Genomic DNA, 13,483 nt, shown 5'->3' with positions numbered 1-13,483 from the left:
AGTGGGTAGTAAATAATCATACAATACATCTTTTAGGCTCATCTTATTTGGAAATTACACTTGTAAACAATGTCCACAGATTGTCTGCATAGATGAAGGAACCTCACAGCTGGATCATGAAACGGACGAGCAGATTCAGCAAACAATTCGCAGTGCCTTCCGCAACAAGACAGTTATCATCATCGCTCATCGTGTACACACTGTCCGTGACTGTGATAAGTGAGTTCAATGAAATGTGTGTGTTTAAATATTAACCATTTTTTTTTCAAGTTTTTATTTCTGGATTCTAGCATACTTTGATCCAGAGCTCAAATTATATGAATATTGTGCCCACGAGGCTTGGTGGATGTCCCCACGGCCCACTGGGCCGTGGGGACGTTGATCCTCGTAACTAACACAAGGTAAGAACATAAGAATGAAGGTAACTGCAGAATTGCCTATTGGCTTGTACGAGGCAGCTTCTATTTAATACCAACCAATTGCATTCATATATATATCTAACCTACACTTGAAGTAATCAAGGGATTCTACATCTATTATATTACACAATATTTGGTTCCACAAGGTAGACATAAGATACCCTATAATCAGTTTAGGGAATTAATGACAACTCTTCCCCCCCCCCCCCCCCTCTGATGTCCTCCGCTACACAGTTCAAGTAGACCCCAAATAGAGGCAATAACTGAACACTTTTAGCGACTAGTGTAACTTGTTTACCTCACTTTGCAATGGGGAGGTTGAGGGGGAGGGGTGTCAAAACTTGATCTTAATAAATAATGCCACAGTTTGGGTGGGTTTGAGTTTTAGGCAAAAGGGAATGACCCTTCTCCTAAAAAAATTGAAAATTGAGCCCTGATTAATATTACAGTACTGTAACATATAATGATTATATTTTCAACATGTTAATCTCTCAAATACAAAATTCCACTACTTGGTATGCATTAAGTTTATTGAATAATTATCATTATTGCAGAATTCTGGTGATGAGTGATGGAGAAATAGTGGAATGTGGACGACCTACAGAATTGTTGGCAGACAGAAGCTCCATGTTTTACTCCATCCTACAGTCGCAGTGAGAGACGAGTGAAAAGTTAATAATTTTAGCATTTTCTACTACCAAAGCAAACGAAACATTTATATTTTCTTATAATGATACAAAGTAAGCGTTATATGGATTCGTGTATTTTCCATAACTCGTAGCACAGTAGGATTTGCCAAACCTACCTGAACATTGTGGCTACTACTAGCATCTAAAGTTTCTTCACCCAGGGAGCAAGCTACACCATGTGGGGCCTTGCCTCGCGTGGTGTAGCATGTGTAGGGTGATGGTAGGTGCCTGAAATTGCATATGTTTCTAATGGCATGAAATAAGTTACTGCTGTTACTTTGTAATATTTACAAAGAAAGTGAAATGGATGGTAGCATAAAGATGGACTTAAAAACAAGTGAAAGTAATACCAAGTAGAAAGTGGGAAAAATTAATTGCATTTTATCTATGTATTTCGTGACAAAGATTTTGCAAAACAGCAAAGCTTTTATAAGCATCTTGTTGTACTTGTATTAAATCAGAGCTGAAGTATGTATTAAGTGAAGGAAAGTCTGAGCTGTTAACAGCATTGATGAAGAGCCTCAACACAGTATTGTTGGAATTTTGTGCTGAATTATTTATATGCTGCATTGAGGAACATCATGCAGTATTGATAAATTTCATGGAGTATTGATGAATTTTATGTTGTATTTATTGGTATCGGTATTAACAACTTGGACACGATCCAAGTATTAATATTTATATTTATTTATTCAATAATTAATACCAGAATTGTTTTTCTGGAATGTGTATTGTTTTATGTTTGAGTTATTGAGACAACACGAGGGCCCAGTTTAACAAATACATCTATGCAAAAAAATAGCACGTACAACACAATAAATTGGATATGTAAAGTAAGTAATGTGTGTGACAATTATCCTGTTCATTATTGTATTGTGTTGCATAATATTCTAGTTGTTCTCCATTCCCACCCCTGCATTACTGGCCTTTTAATACAGAACTTAACCCCTTTTACTAAGATTTTACCCTCGAGAGCTGGCAGGGATTGTGGACCTCATTTATAAGCATGGCTACCTGGTGACTGTTCTGGACTAAATCTCTAGGGTTTCTGATTTACAAAATTTTGATTTAAATTATATATTTCATTGTTTATAGACAAGGGTAAATTATAATGTTGGATTTTGTTGCTCTTTGGGTTATGTTTATAATAAGCGCAGGCTTTGATAAATGTACACTACTGGTAAATACAAACGGCAAGTATTGTGCTCGTCATTAATTCATACTTTGCGGTTACCTTGTGTTGGCTCCAGGGATCAACGTCCCTTTGGCCAGGTCTCTGACCAGGCCTCCTGATAAGTATGGTATATTATTATTTATTATTGTATTTGTAAAATACATTAGAATATCTTGAAATGCCAACACTATAAACAACTTACCAACAATAATTGTAATACAAAGGTACTGTTGTTTGCATACATTCTACAGCAGCTTTTAGACAATAACTTACTAGAAATGGAAGGTGCACATCCTCAAACCCAACCAATTCCATCAGGAACATCAGCTAACATTTCGCCTGGGCTTCTTACCTACAAAGGATGAAAGATGGTGCAAAGGAGTAGAGCGAGTCATCACACGAGTAATTTCCCCGTTGGTTTAATTTTGATTGGAAATGTACGCATGTTCTTAGTTGCTGGTCTTGGATACACATACTGTACTCGTGCTCCTCAAAATTGACCGTACAATAATGTCTAGACAATTTACCACAGAATCACGACCGCATTTATAAGTGTAACTTACGCTGCTGCATAAGCCTTTCTCTTGGCAACATCATGAGGATTGTAATGACATGAGCAGTAGTGCAGGTTCATGCCAGAAATGTACAACTTTACCTGTACATATTCTCAGCAGACGGAGTTGCTTTTACACCACTTACCTATTTTCTACACATTGAAACTAGACTGGTAGTTAAATTTAGGTAGTCATGGTGAGTGCATTATGTTTATTCTATGATGGTAAATGAAGAGTAAAATAGTCATCAGCTAATCAGAGCTAATGTTTACATGTTGACCTAACCTGGCAGAAGTTACTTATATCTGTAATCTACACACACTCACTCTGGTGCCGGGCTGAAGTTGTAAATTGGATAAATATCTTAGTTATATTTTATTTTATACTTTTTAGTACATTATCTAAATTTATTTATAGATAAATTTTAGTATTTATCTAAATATACTATTTAGATAAATATTTTATACTTTATTACATCTCCTTAGATTTACAGTATGTTGTCATCATTTGACAAATACCAATTGCACTAACACAATAGTGTTTATTTCAATTTTTTATTGTTAAACCTTTTGTCATATTATAATTGTACAATTTTTTTATGATATAAGGGGGATTTACTTACGGCACTTCCTTTATAAGATATAAAGGAAGTGCCGGTGGTTCAGGAACCACCTCCATCTCTGGCTTCAGCCGTCTGGGCTTAGCATTTTATCAAATTCTTGTCCAATAATAAGGAAAACAGTAGATATTAGTCATATCAGTGTTCAAATTGGTTTTTAAGTAGATGTGATAACCATAGTGTCTTTCTCTTGAATTAATACAAAGTAAAATGCGAATAATTATTATGTGAATTTGTTGAATATATTTATTGTGGAATTTGCTGTAAATTTTATTGTTGAATTTTCCGTGTACAGTACTTGAATGAATGTAATTTTAGATATTGCATGTGATTACAGAGATTACAGATATACTCATTCACAGTTTTAAAGATTTAATGAAGAGAAACTATAAGATGTATAATTATTTTCTGTTGTATTTATTAACAACTCTGCAGATGAAGTCATGAAGAGTTTACTTGCACTTGAATGCTAAATAATGCAATGATTTGCATCTCATGGATCTAGTGTAACTAGTTCATAAAGATCATGAAGTCTTTTGCCTTAGGTATCCGGAATTTAGTGAACAAAATTCATAAATTTTTGTTTTCAAAATTATAAAGTTAAAATAACTGTAAATATATTAAAGAAGTTTACACTCTACATGCAGATGTTGAGATACAGTAGCATCTACTGTTTCCATGAATCTGTCTATTGCATTTTAGACCATGATTCTTCTGTATTAGCTCTCTGTAGCAGCAACCTCTGCAACCTTTTGTTCCCAGTGAAGGTATAAATATGAATTAAAATTACTTTTGAATGTAATGAAACGCCTCTTTATGGTAGGCCCACCAGAACGAGCCATCTCACTATATTCAATGCTGGATTTCTGGGCGGGTCGTGTTTCCAGTCTATAGTACAGTATCATAAATACATCCAACAAATGTACAGTAAGTACCAAGGAATTTGATGTACATTATTTAAAGTCATACTCATGCTCTTTATGTATTTACCATGGATCATTATAGCATTCATTATAGTAAACAAGTCAAACAATTAAGTTTCGTTTTGTGTATAAATGTTGTCATCGCCAAGCTTGTGAATAACTGTGAACGTGCAGAACTGTCCAGTATATGTACAGTATTACATTTATACGTCACGATGGACGAATGAAATGTTCTTTAATTATATTTAAAATCATAAAAAAAGATCACATTTTCATATGCCACCAACAATAGCTACATCTGGTAGACCATTTTCTCTTGGTAAAACATGCTCAAGTAACACTGAATGAATGTTATCGATGTAGATTGAATACAAAAACTTTAATGTAGGTACCCAGACTTTGGTTCTATTTTGCAAAATCAGTAATAGCAGATGATTTCTGCAATGAAAAAAATTGAAATAATACTTTGGCAATGCATTATTTATTTTAAATATCTACAGTACATCAGTATTAAATAATGTAACTTCATTATTTTTACTATTAAACTGTACAATGTTTCTTTTCGGCAAAATAATTTGCCTTATGTTCGTTGATGTCACAGGGAGCATCACTAAAATACGTCTTAACATGCAGCCTGTAATGTAAATATGATGCACATTATATCCTCTTTTCTACTCATTAGTGATATTCAGCTGTTGCACTCTTCATAATGTTCCTGATTTACACAAGAGCAACACCACATAATGTAACAATGGTATTCACTCTTGTGGTACCATCGGAGAGGAACATTTCCATAACCACATACTTGAGTTATTTTGTTTGTTTCATTTTATGTGTATATTGTTTCCAAGATGTAAATTTTTAATTTTCTGTTATAGTTGATGTATTTAAAGCATTTTATACAGGATAAATATTTATATTTAAATTTTGTTACATAAAGACCCCACTGTAAATGTTTATGCTCTTTTCTGTATCATTACATACACTACAATATCTATGATAAGCTAAATAAACTGTTTATATATTTTTTTACTTTGTTTCAGTTTACCCCAATGAATTAGATTTAAATTCTGCACACTAAATCAATTGACTCTTTATTGGTACAGTAGCAAAGTTGTTTTTGTATTGGTTGTGTGGCATAGAAGACAATAATAAAATACGTATCTTAGAAATCAGAGACCATAAAAAACCAGTACTGTACTGTATCGACTAAAGAAATGCCTCTTTTTTTTTTTTTTTTTCTGGGTGAGCCCTGATGGCTTCCTGAAGCTATCTCGCCGAGATGCTCCTAACTACTTTATTGAAGCAGCGGTGGTGGTGTTTGGTCTACCGCGCCCCCCCCTCACAGAGGTGTAGGGAGCAGGTGACACACTGCCACCTCACCGGGAAGACTACCAGAAAATCAATGAACCAGTACAGACCACTGCTGGGTTCAAAGAGACTGAATCCCCACAACCTGCCAAATGAACTCTCCAAAAATGCAAACAAATGATTGAATTTCTCAAAACAAGTGTGCACTCATTTGTTGAGAGGGGGACAGGGCTCGTGCTGTCCACTGGCCGTGGCCATGAGTTTTGGAGATATGCACATGTAAAAACCCTAACTGATGACCTGGAAGGGAGGTGCAGGAGGGAATCGGGAAACATGCACCACCAAAACCCAGAAAGAGGCATTTCATTGTTGTCAAAGCTGAGCCCCTTGTGGCCTCGAGTCTCTCTTGACGTGATCAATGATCATGTCAACAATCAATAATTACAAATGATCTAAATTTCATTGCATCCTCCTCCAAAATCTATATACAGTACTGTATTTTGAGAAATTCAAATTTCAGAGCAAATCTGGTAGCCATATTTCGTCCACTGTTTAGCAGAATCCATTATAGAGGTATCTGAATTTTAGAGGAAGCACTGTAATGCATATACAGTATTGTTTCCTAACAATATTATTGAGGGCAAAAAGCCTGTTAGGCTCATCCTTACAGGCCAACAATTGACCTGTCACAGGATGCAACCATCAATCGTTAACCATCTCCCGGGGATCAAAATAATTACTGCTTGGTGAACAGAGGCATAAAGTGTAAGGAAAAGTGCAGAGTTTAGTTCCCAATCGGTTGGGAACTGAACTTGGGTCCAATCAGTTGCAAGCCGACGGCATTGACCACTGCACTGAGGGATATGAACCAATACTTCCTTCACTTATAATGGTTACATGACAAAACGAGTCTTTCATGGTCACATGAAAGTAGTATTTACACAAGTGATACTGTATACTGTATGCATATTTTTCAATGGGTAAACTGCACAAAATATTGGGTACGCATCGAGTGAATACAGCAGCTGTATTTAATACAGTGACGGTCTTTCAGCCAATGTTTACTGTAAAGGGTTTATGACATGCAATATTAAAAAGAACTTAATTTACTTATGAAAATAATGTGTAGTACAGGAACTTAAATCTACACACATTTTCCAACTCAGAGTTAGGAAAAGAATATACTAATCAACATCTAAATCATTCTAAAGCTGCAAAAGGCGGCATATCAATAAATGTCCAGTATTCAGACAAACAGCCGTGCAGATCTATACATACATAGTACATTTCAAGTCAAATCTTCCCTAAATGCCAGTCGTTCCACTGCATGCAAATTCAATTAATACAGTGCACAATAGTTGAAATATGGATAGGAAGACAATACTATAGTACTGAGGGTGCTGTGTTCTATCATTATAATAATTCCAAATATCTTGACCCACACATAAGGAATTAAATGAACGTGATGATGTTTTGGTCCAATCCTGCTCCCTTAACAAGTCATGATACAAGTTACTCTCATTTCATTTGGTATGTGTGGGTTGGGTTATTTATTTCAGCCACACTGTCATATTCTCAGAATAATAATTAAACAATAATAATTATAATAAAAATAACAATAAAAATTGTCTCTGAATTATTATGATATACCCACCAATGCTGGATAAGAATGATTCACACTATGCCCTACATAACAACTAGGATTCACCAAAGGGATTCAACTGAGAGTCATAATCATCTTTGGCAAATGGATTTTTCTCATCAGAACACTTACTCTCAGGAGAATCTTCAGCAAATGGGTTCTTGGATTCATCATAGTCACCTGCAAAAGGGTCGTTCTCTAGCTGCTCAGTCTCAAAGTCATCAGAGAAAGGATTATTTGCATCCACAGTCTCATCCTGAAATGGGTTGTCAGAGAGTGTCTTGGGTCTTGAGATGTTTATGTTTGAGAGGGATGTTGATATGCTCTCAATGGGAGAGTCTTGCTTGAGATCTCTGCCCGCGGTACGTGCTGGGGATCCAGTGATGTGATCGTGGAGCGATGGACTACACTTACTGTTGTTACCTCCTCCCATTCTCATATTTTCATTGGATCTTATTCTACTTTCAGCTGCAGGAACTGCCACACTTGAAGTCACTCCCAATCTTAGCCGGCCTTCTGTAGGACTTGTTAAAATCGCACTTGGGCTTTCCTGGCGGACTCTGCCTTCTGAAGGAGTGCTAGTAACCTTTAAGGCACTCTCTGGCATAAATTGGGATAACCCGCTGCGGCCATCTGTTCGCAACCGGCTCTCCGGTTCAGACTCCATCACTCCCTGACCGCGACGTTCACTCATTCTCAGTCGACCTTCCCCACCGACACCTGCAGTATATACAATATAACAGTCATCCTATCTTCACTCTTCACTATACAGTATAGAAAAATGTTGACATTTCCAATCCATATTTTCAAACTTATTACTAGTGGGACAGTTTGTTGCACATTATTAACATTATTAACAAGCAGATTATTATTACCACATTATTACTGCATTATTACTGCACATTATTAACAAGCAGAAAGTTTGCTGCACAAAAGCTAAGTACACACTGTGAAAGTCTCAACACTAAGGGTACTCACCTTTCAGTTACAGGTGCACCAATACGAGTACTGTACACATCTTGATACAGACCCACCAACAAGTGCACTCAACTTCTGGCCTCGCACACACACCACTACAAAGCATACCTCACACACACACCACCACCAAGCATACCTCACACACGCATCACCACCAAGCATACCTCACACACGCACCACCACCACCAAGCATACCTCACACACACATCACCACCAAGCATACCTCACACACGCACCACCACCAAGCATACCTCACACACGCACCACCACCAAGCATACCTCACACACACACCACCACCAAGCATACCTCACACACGCACCACCACCAAGCATACCTCACACACGCATCACCACCAAGCATACCTCACACACGCACCACCACCAAGCATACCTCACACACGCACCACCACCAAGCATACCTCACACACGCAACACCACCAAGCATACCTCACACACGCACCACCACCAAGCATACCTCACACACACACCACCACCAAGCATACCTCACACACACCACCACCAAGCATACCTCACACACACACCACCACCACCAAGCATACCTCACACACACACCACCACCACCAAGCATACCTCACACACACGCACCACCACCAAGCATACCTCACACACGCACCACCACCAAGCATACCTCACACACACACACCACCAAGCATACCTCACACACACACACCACCACCAAGCATACCTCACACGCACCACCACCAAGCATACCTCACACACGCACCACCACCACCAAGCATACCTCACACACACACCACCACCAAGCATACCTCACACACACACGCACCACCACCAAGCATACCTCACACACACACACACATCACCACCAAGCATACCTCACACACGCACCACCACCACCAAGCATACCTCACACACGCACCACCACCACCAAGCATACCTCACACACACACACGCACCACCACCAAGCATACCTCACACACACACACACCACCACCAAGCATACCTCACACACACGCACCACCACCAAGCATACCTCACACACACCACCACCAAGCATACCTCACACACGCACCACCACCAAGCATACCTCACACACACACCACCACCACCAAGCATACCTCACACACACACGCACCACCAAGCATACCTCACACACACACCACCACCACCAAGCATACCTCACACACACCACCACCACCAAGCATACCTCACACACACATCACCACCACCAAGCATACCTCACACACGCACCACCACCAAGCATACCTCACACACGCACCACCACCACCAAGCATACCTCACACACACACGAACCACCACCACCAAGCATACCTCACACACACGCACCACCACCAAGCATACCTCACACACGCACCACCACCACCAAGCATACCTCACACACGCACCACCACCACCAAGCATACCTCACACACACACACCACCACCAAGCATACCTCACACACGCACCACCACCAAGCATACCTCACACACACACCACCACCAAGCATACCTCACACACACACACGCACCACCAAGCATACCTCACACACACACTACCACCACCAAGCATACCTCACACACACGCACCACCACCACCAAGCATACCTCACACACACGCACCACCACCAAGCATACCTCACACACGCACCACCACCACCAAGCATACCTCACACACGCACCACCACCACCAAGCATACCTCACACACACACCACCACCACCAAGCATACCTCACACACACGCACCACCACCACCAAGCATACCTCACACACGCACCACCACCAAGCATACCTCACACACACACCACCACCACCAAGCATACCTCACACACACGCACCACCACCACCAAGCATACCTCACACACGCACCACCACCACCAAGCATACCTCACACACACACCACCACCACCAAGCATACCTCACACACACGCACCACCACCACCAAGCATACCTCACACACGCACCACCACCACCAAGCATACCTCACACACACACCACCACCACCAAGCATACCTCACACACACACGCACCACCACCACCAAGCATACCTCACACACCACCACCACCAAGCATACCTCACACACACACACACACCACCACCAAGCATACCTCACACACACACCACCACCACCAAGCATACCTCACACACACACACCACCACCAAGCATACCTCACACACACGCACCACCACCAAGCATACCTCACACACACGCACCACCAAGCATACCTCACACACACACCACCACCACCACCAAGCATACCTCACACACGCACCACCACCAAGCATACCTCACACACACATCACCACCAAGCATACCTCACACACACACACCACCACCAAGCATACCTCACACACACACACCACCACCAAGCATACCTCACACACACACCACCACCACCAAGCATACCTCACACACACACCACCACCAAGCATACCTCACACACACATCACCACCACCAAGCATACCTCACACACACACGCACCACCAAGCATACCTCACACACACACCACCACCAAGCATACCTCACACACACACGCACCACCACCAAGCATACCTCACACACACACCACCACCAAGCATACCTCACACACGCACCACCACCAAGCATACCTCACACACACACACCACCACCAAGAATACCTCACACACACGCACCACCACCAAGCATACCTCACACACGCACCACCACCAAGCATACCTCACACACACACCACCACCACCAAGCATACCTCACACACACACGCACCACCACCACCAAGCATACCTCACACACCACCACCACCAAGCATACCTCACACACACACACACACCACCACCAAGCATACCTCACACACACACCACCACCACCAAGCATACCTCACACACACACACCACCACCAAGCATACCTCACACACACGCACCACCACCAAGCATACCTCACACACACGCACCACCAAGCATACCTCACACACACACACCACCACCACCAAGCATACCTCACACACGCACCACCACCAAGCATACCTCACACACACATCACCACCAAGCATACCTCACACACACACACCACCACCAAGCATACCTCACACACACACACCACCACCAAGCATACCTCACACACACACCACCACCACCAAGCATACCTCACACACACACCACCACCAAGCATACCTCACACACACATCACCACCACCAAGCATACCTCACACACACACGCACCACCAAGCATACCTCACACACACACCACCACCAAGCATACCTCACACACACACGCACCACCACCAAGCATACCTCACACACACACCACCACCAAGCATACCTCACACACGCACCACCACCAAGCATACCTCACACACACACACCACCACCAAGAATACCTCACACACACGCACCACCACCAAGCATACCTCACACACACGCACCACCACCAAGCATACCTCACACACACACACCACCACCAAGCATACCTCACACACGCACCACCACCAAGCATACCTCACACACACACGCACCACCAAGCATACCTCACACACACATCACCAAGCATACCTCACACACACACCACCACCAAGCATACCTCACACACACATCACCACCAAGCATACCTCACACACACACCACCACCAAGCATACCTCACACACACACCACCACCAAGCATACCTCACACACACACACCACCACCAAGCATACCTCACACACACACCACCACCAAGCATACCTCACACACACGAACCACCACCAAGCATACCTCACACACACACCACCACCAAGCATACCTCACACACACGCACCACCAAGCATACCTCACACACACGCACCACCACCAAGCATACCTCACACACGCACCACCACCAAGCATACCTCACACACACACACCACCACCAAGCATACCTCACACACACGCACCACCACCAAGCATACCTCACACACACGCAACCACCACCACACAAGCAACCTCACACAAGCTACCCACACACACCACCAAAGCATACCTCACACACACACACGCACCCACCAAGCATACCTCACACACATCCGCACCACCACCAAGCATACCTCACACACACACCACCACCAAGCATACCTCACACACGACACCACCACCACAAGCATACCTCACACACACACAGCACCACACCAAGCATTACCTCACACACCCGCACCACCACCAAGCATACATCACACAACAACACACACGAAACCACCCCGGAAGCATACCTCACACACACGCACCACCACCAAGCTACCTCACACACACAGCACCACCACCAAGCATACCTCACACACCACGCACCACCACCAAGCATACCTCCACAGCACGCACCACCACCAAGCCTACCTCACACACACACCACCACCCCCAAGCATACCTCACACACACGCACCACCACCACCAAGCAATACCTCACACACCCACCACCACCAAGCATACCTCACACACGCACCACCACCACCAAGCATACCTCACACACACAGCACCACCACCACCAAGCATACCTCACACACACACACCACCAAGCATACCTCACACACGCACCACCACCACCAAGCATACCTCACACACACACACACCACCACCAAGGAATAACCTCACCACACACACCACCACCAAGCATACCTCACACACACACACGCACCACCACCAAGCATACCTCACACACACAGCACCACCACCAAGCATACCTCACACACACGCACCACCACCACCAAGCATACCTCACACACACCACCACCACCAAGCATACCTCACACACACAGCACCACCACCAAGCATACCTCACACACACACCACCACCACCAAGCATACCTCACACACGCACCACCACCAAGCATACCTCACACACACGCACCACCACCAAGCATACCTCACACACACGCACCACCACCAAGCATACCTCACACACACCACCACCACCAAGCATACCTCACACACACAGCACCACCACCAAGCATACCTCACACACACGCACCACCACCAAGCATACCTCACACACACACCACCACCACCAAGCATACCTCACACACACACCACCACCACAAGCATACCTCACACACACAGCACCACCACCAAGCATACCTCACACACACGCACCACCACCAAGCATACCTCACACACACGCACCACCACCAAGCATACCTCACACACACCACACCACCACCAAGCATACCTCACACACACGCACCACCACCAAGCATACCTCACACACACGCA

At 43.2% G+C, this 13,483-nt stretch overlaps 2 protein-coding genes across 3 annotated transcripts in view; one reads left to right on the top strand and one right to left on the bottom strand.

The window, feature by feature from the left end:
* Positions 1-1,461, top strand: part of LOC123765772 (ATP-binding cassette sub-family C member 10) — a 60,377-nt gene extending 58,916 nt beyond the window's left edge. The window contains exons 28-29 of the mRNA XM_045754503.2: positions 80-219; positions 974-1,461. Coding sequence (XP_045610459.1) covers positions 80-219; positions 974-1,076 — 243 coding nt within the window. The 3' untranslated portion in view covers positions 1,077-1,461. The remainder of the gene's footprint in view (positions 1-79; positions 220-973) is intronic.
* Positions 1,462-6,779: 5,318 nt separating this feature from the next.
* LOC123765774 (vacuolar protein sorting 11) overlaps positions 6,780-13,483 on the bottom strand; it is a 67,083-nt gene continuing 60,379 nt past the window's right edge. Inside the window, exon 22 of one of the 2 annotated variants that reach the window (XM_045754505.2) lies at positions 6,780-8,051. In XM_045754505.2, coding sequence (XP_045610461.2) covers positions 7,387-8,051 — 665 coding nt within the window. In that variant the 3' untranslated portion in view covers positions 6,780-7,386. The remainder of the gene's footprint in view (positions 8,052-13,483) is intronic. The other variant, XM_045754506.2, reaches the window with a different exon arrangement.

The sequence above is a fragment of the Procambarus clarkii genome, chromosome 63 (assembly GCF_040958095.1).
Source record: "Procambarus clarkii isolate CNS0578487 chromosome 63, FALCON_Pclarkii_2.0, whole genome shotgun sequence".
Classification (NCBI taxonomy): domain Eukaryota; kingdom Metazoa; phylum Arthropoda; class Malacostraca; order Decapoda; family Cambaridae; genus Procambarus; species Procambarus clarkii.
The sequence above is the reverse complement of the archived record's forward strand: the minus strand, read 5'-3'. Positions and strand labels throughout refer to the sequence as shown.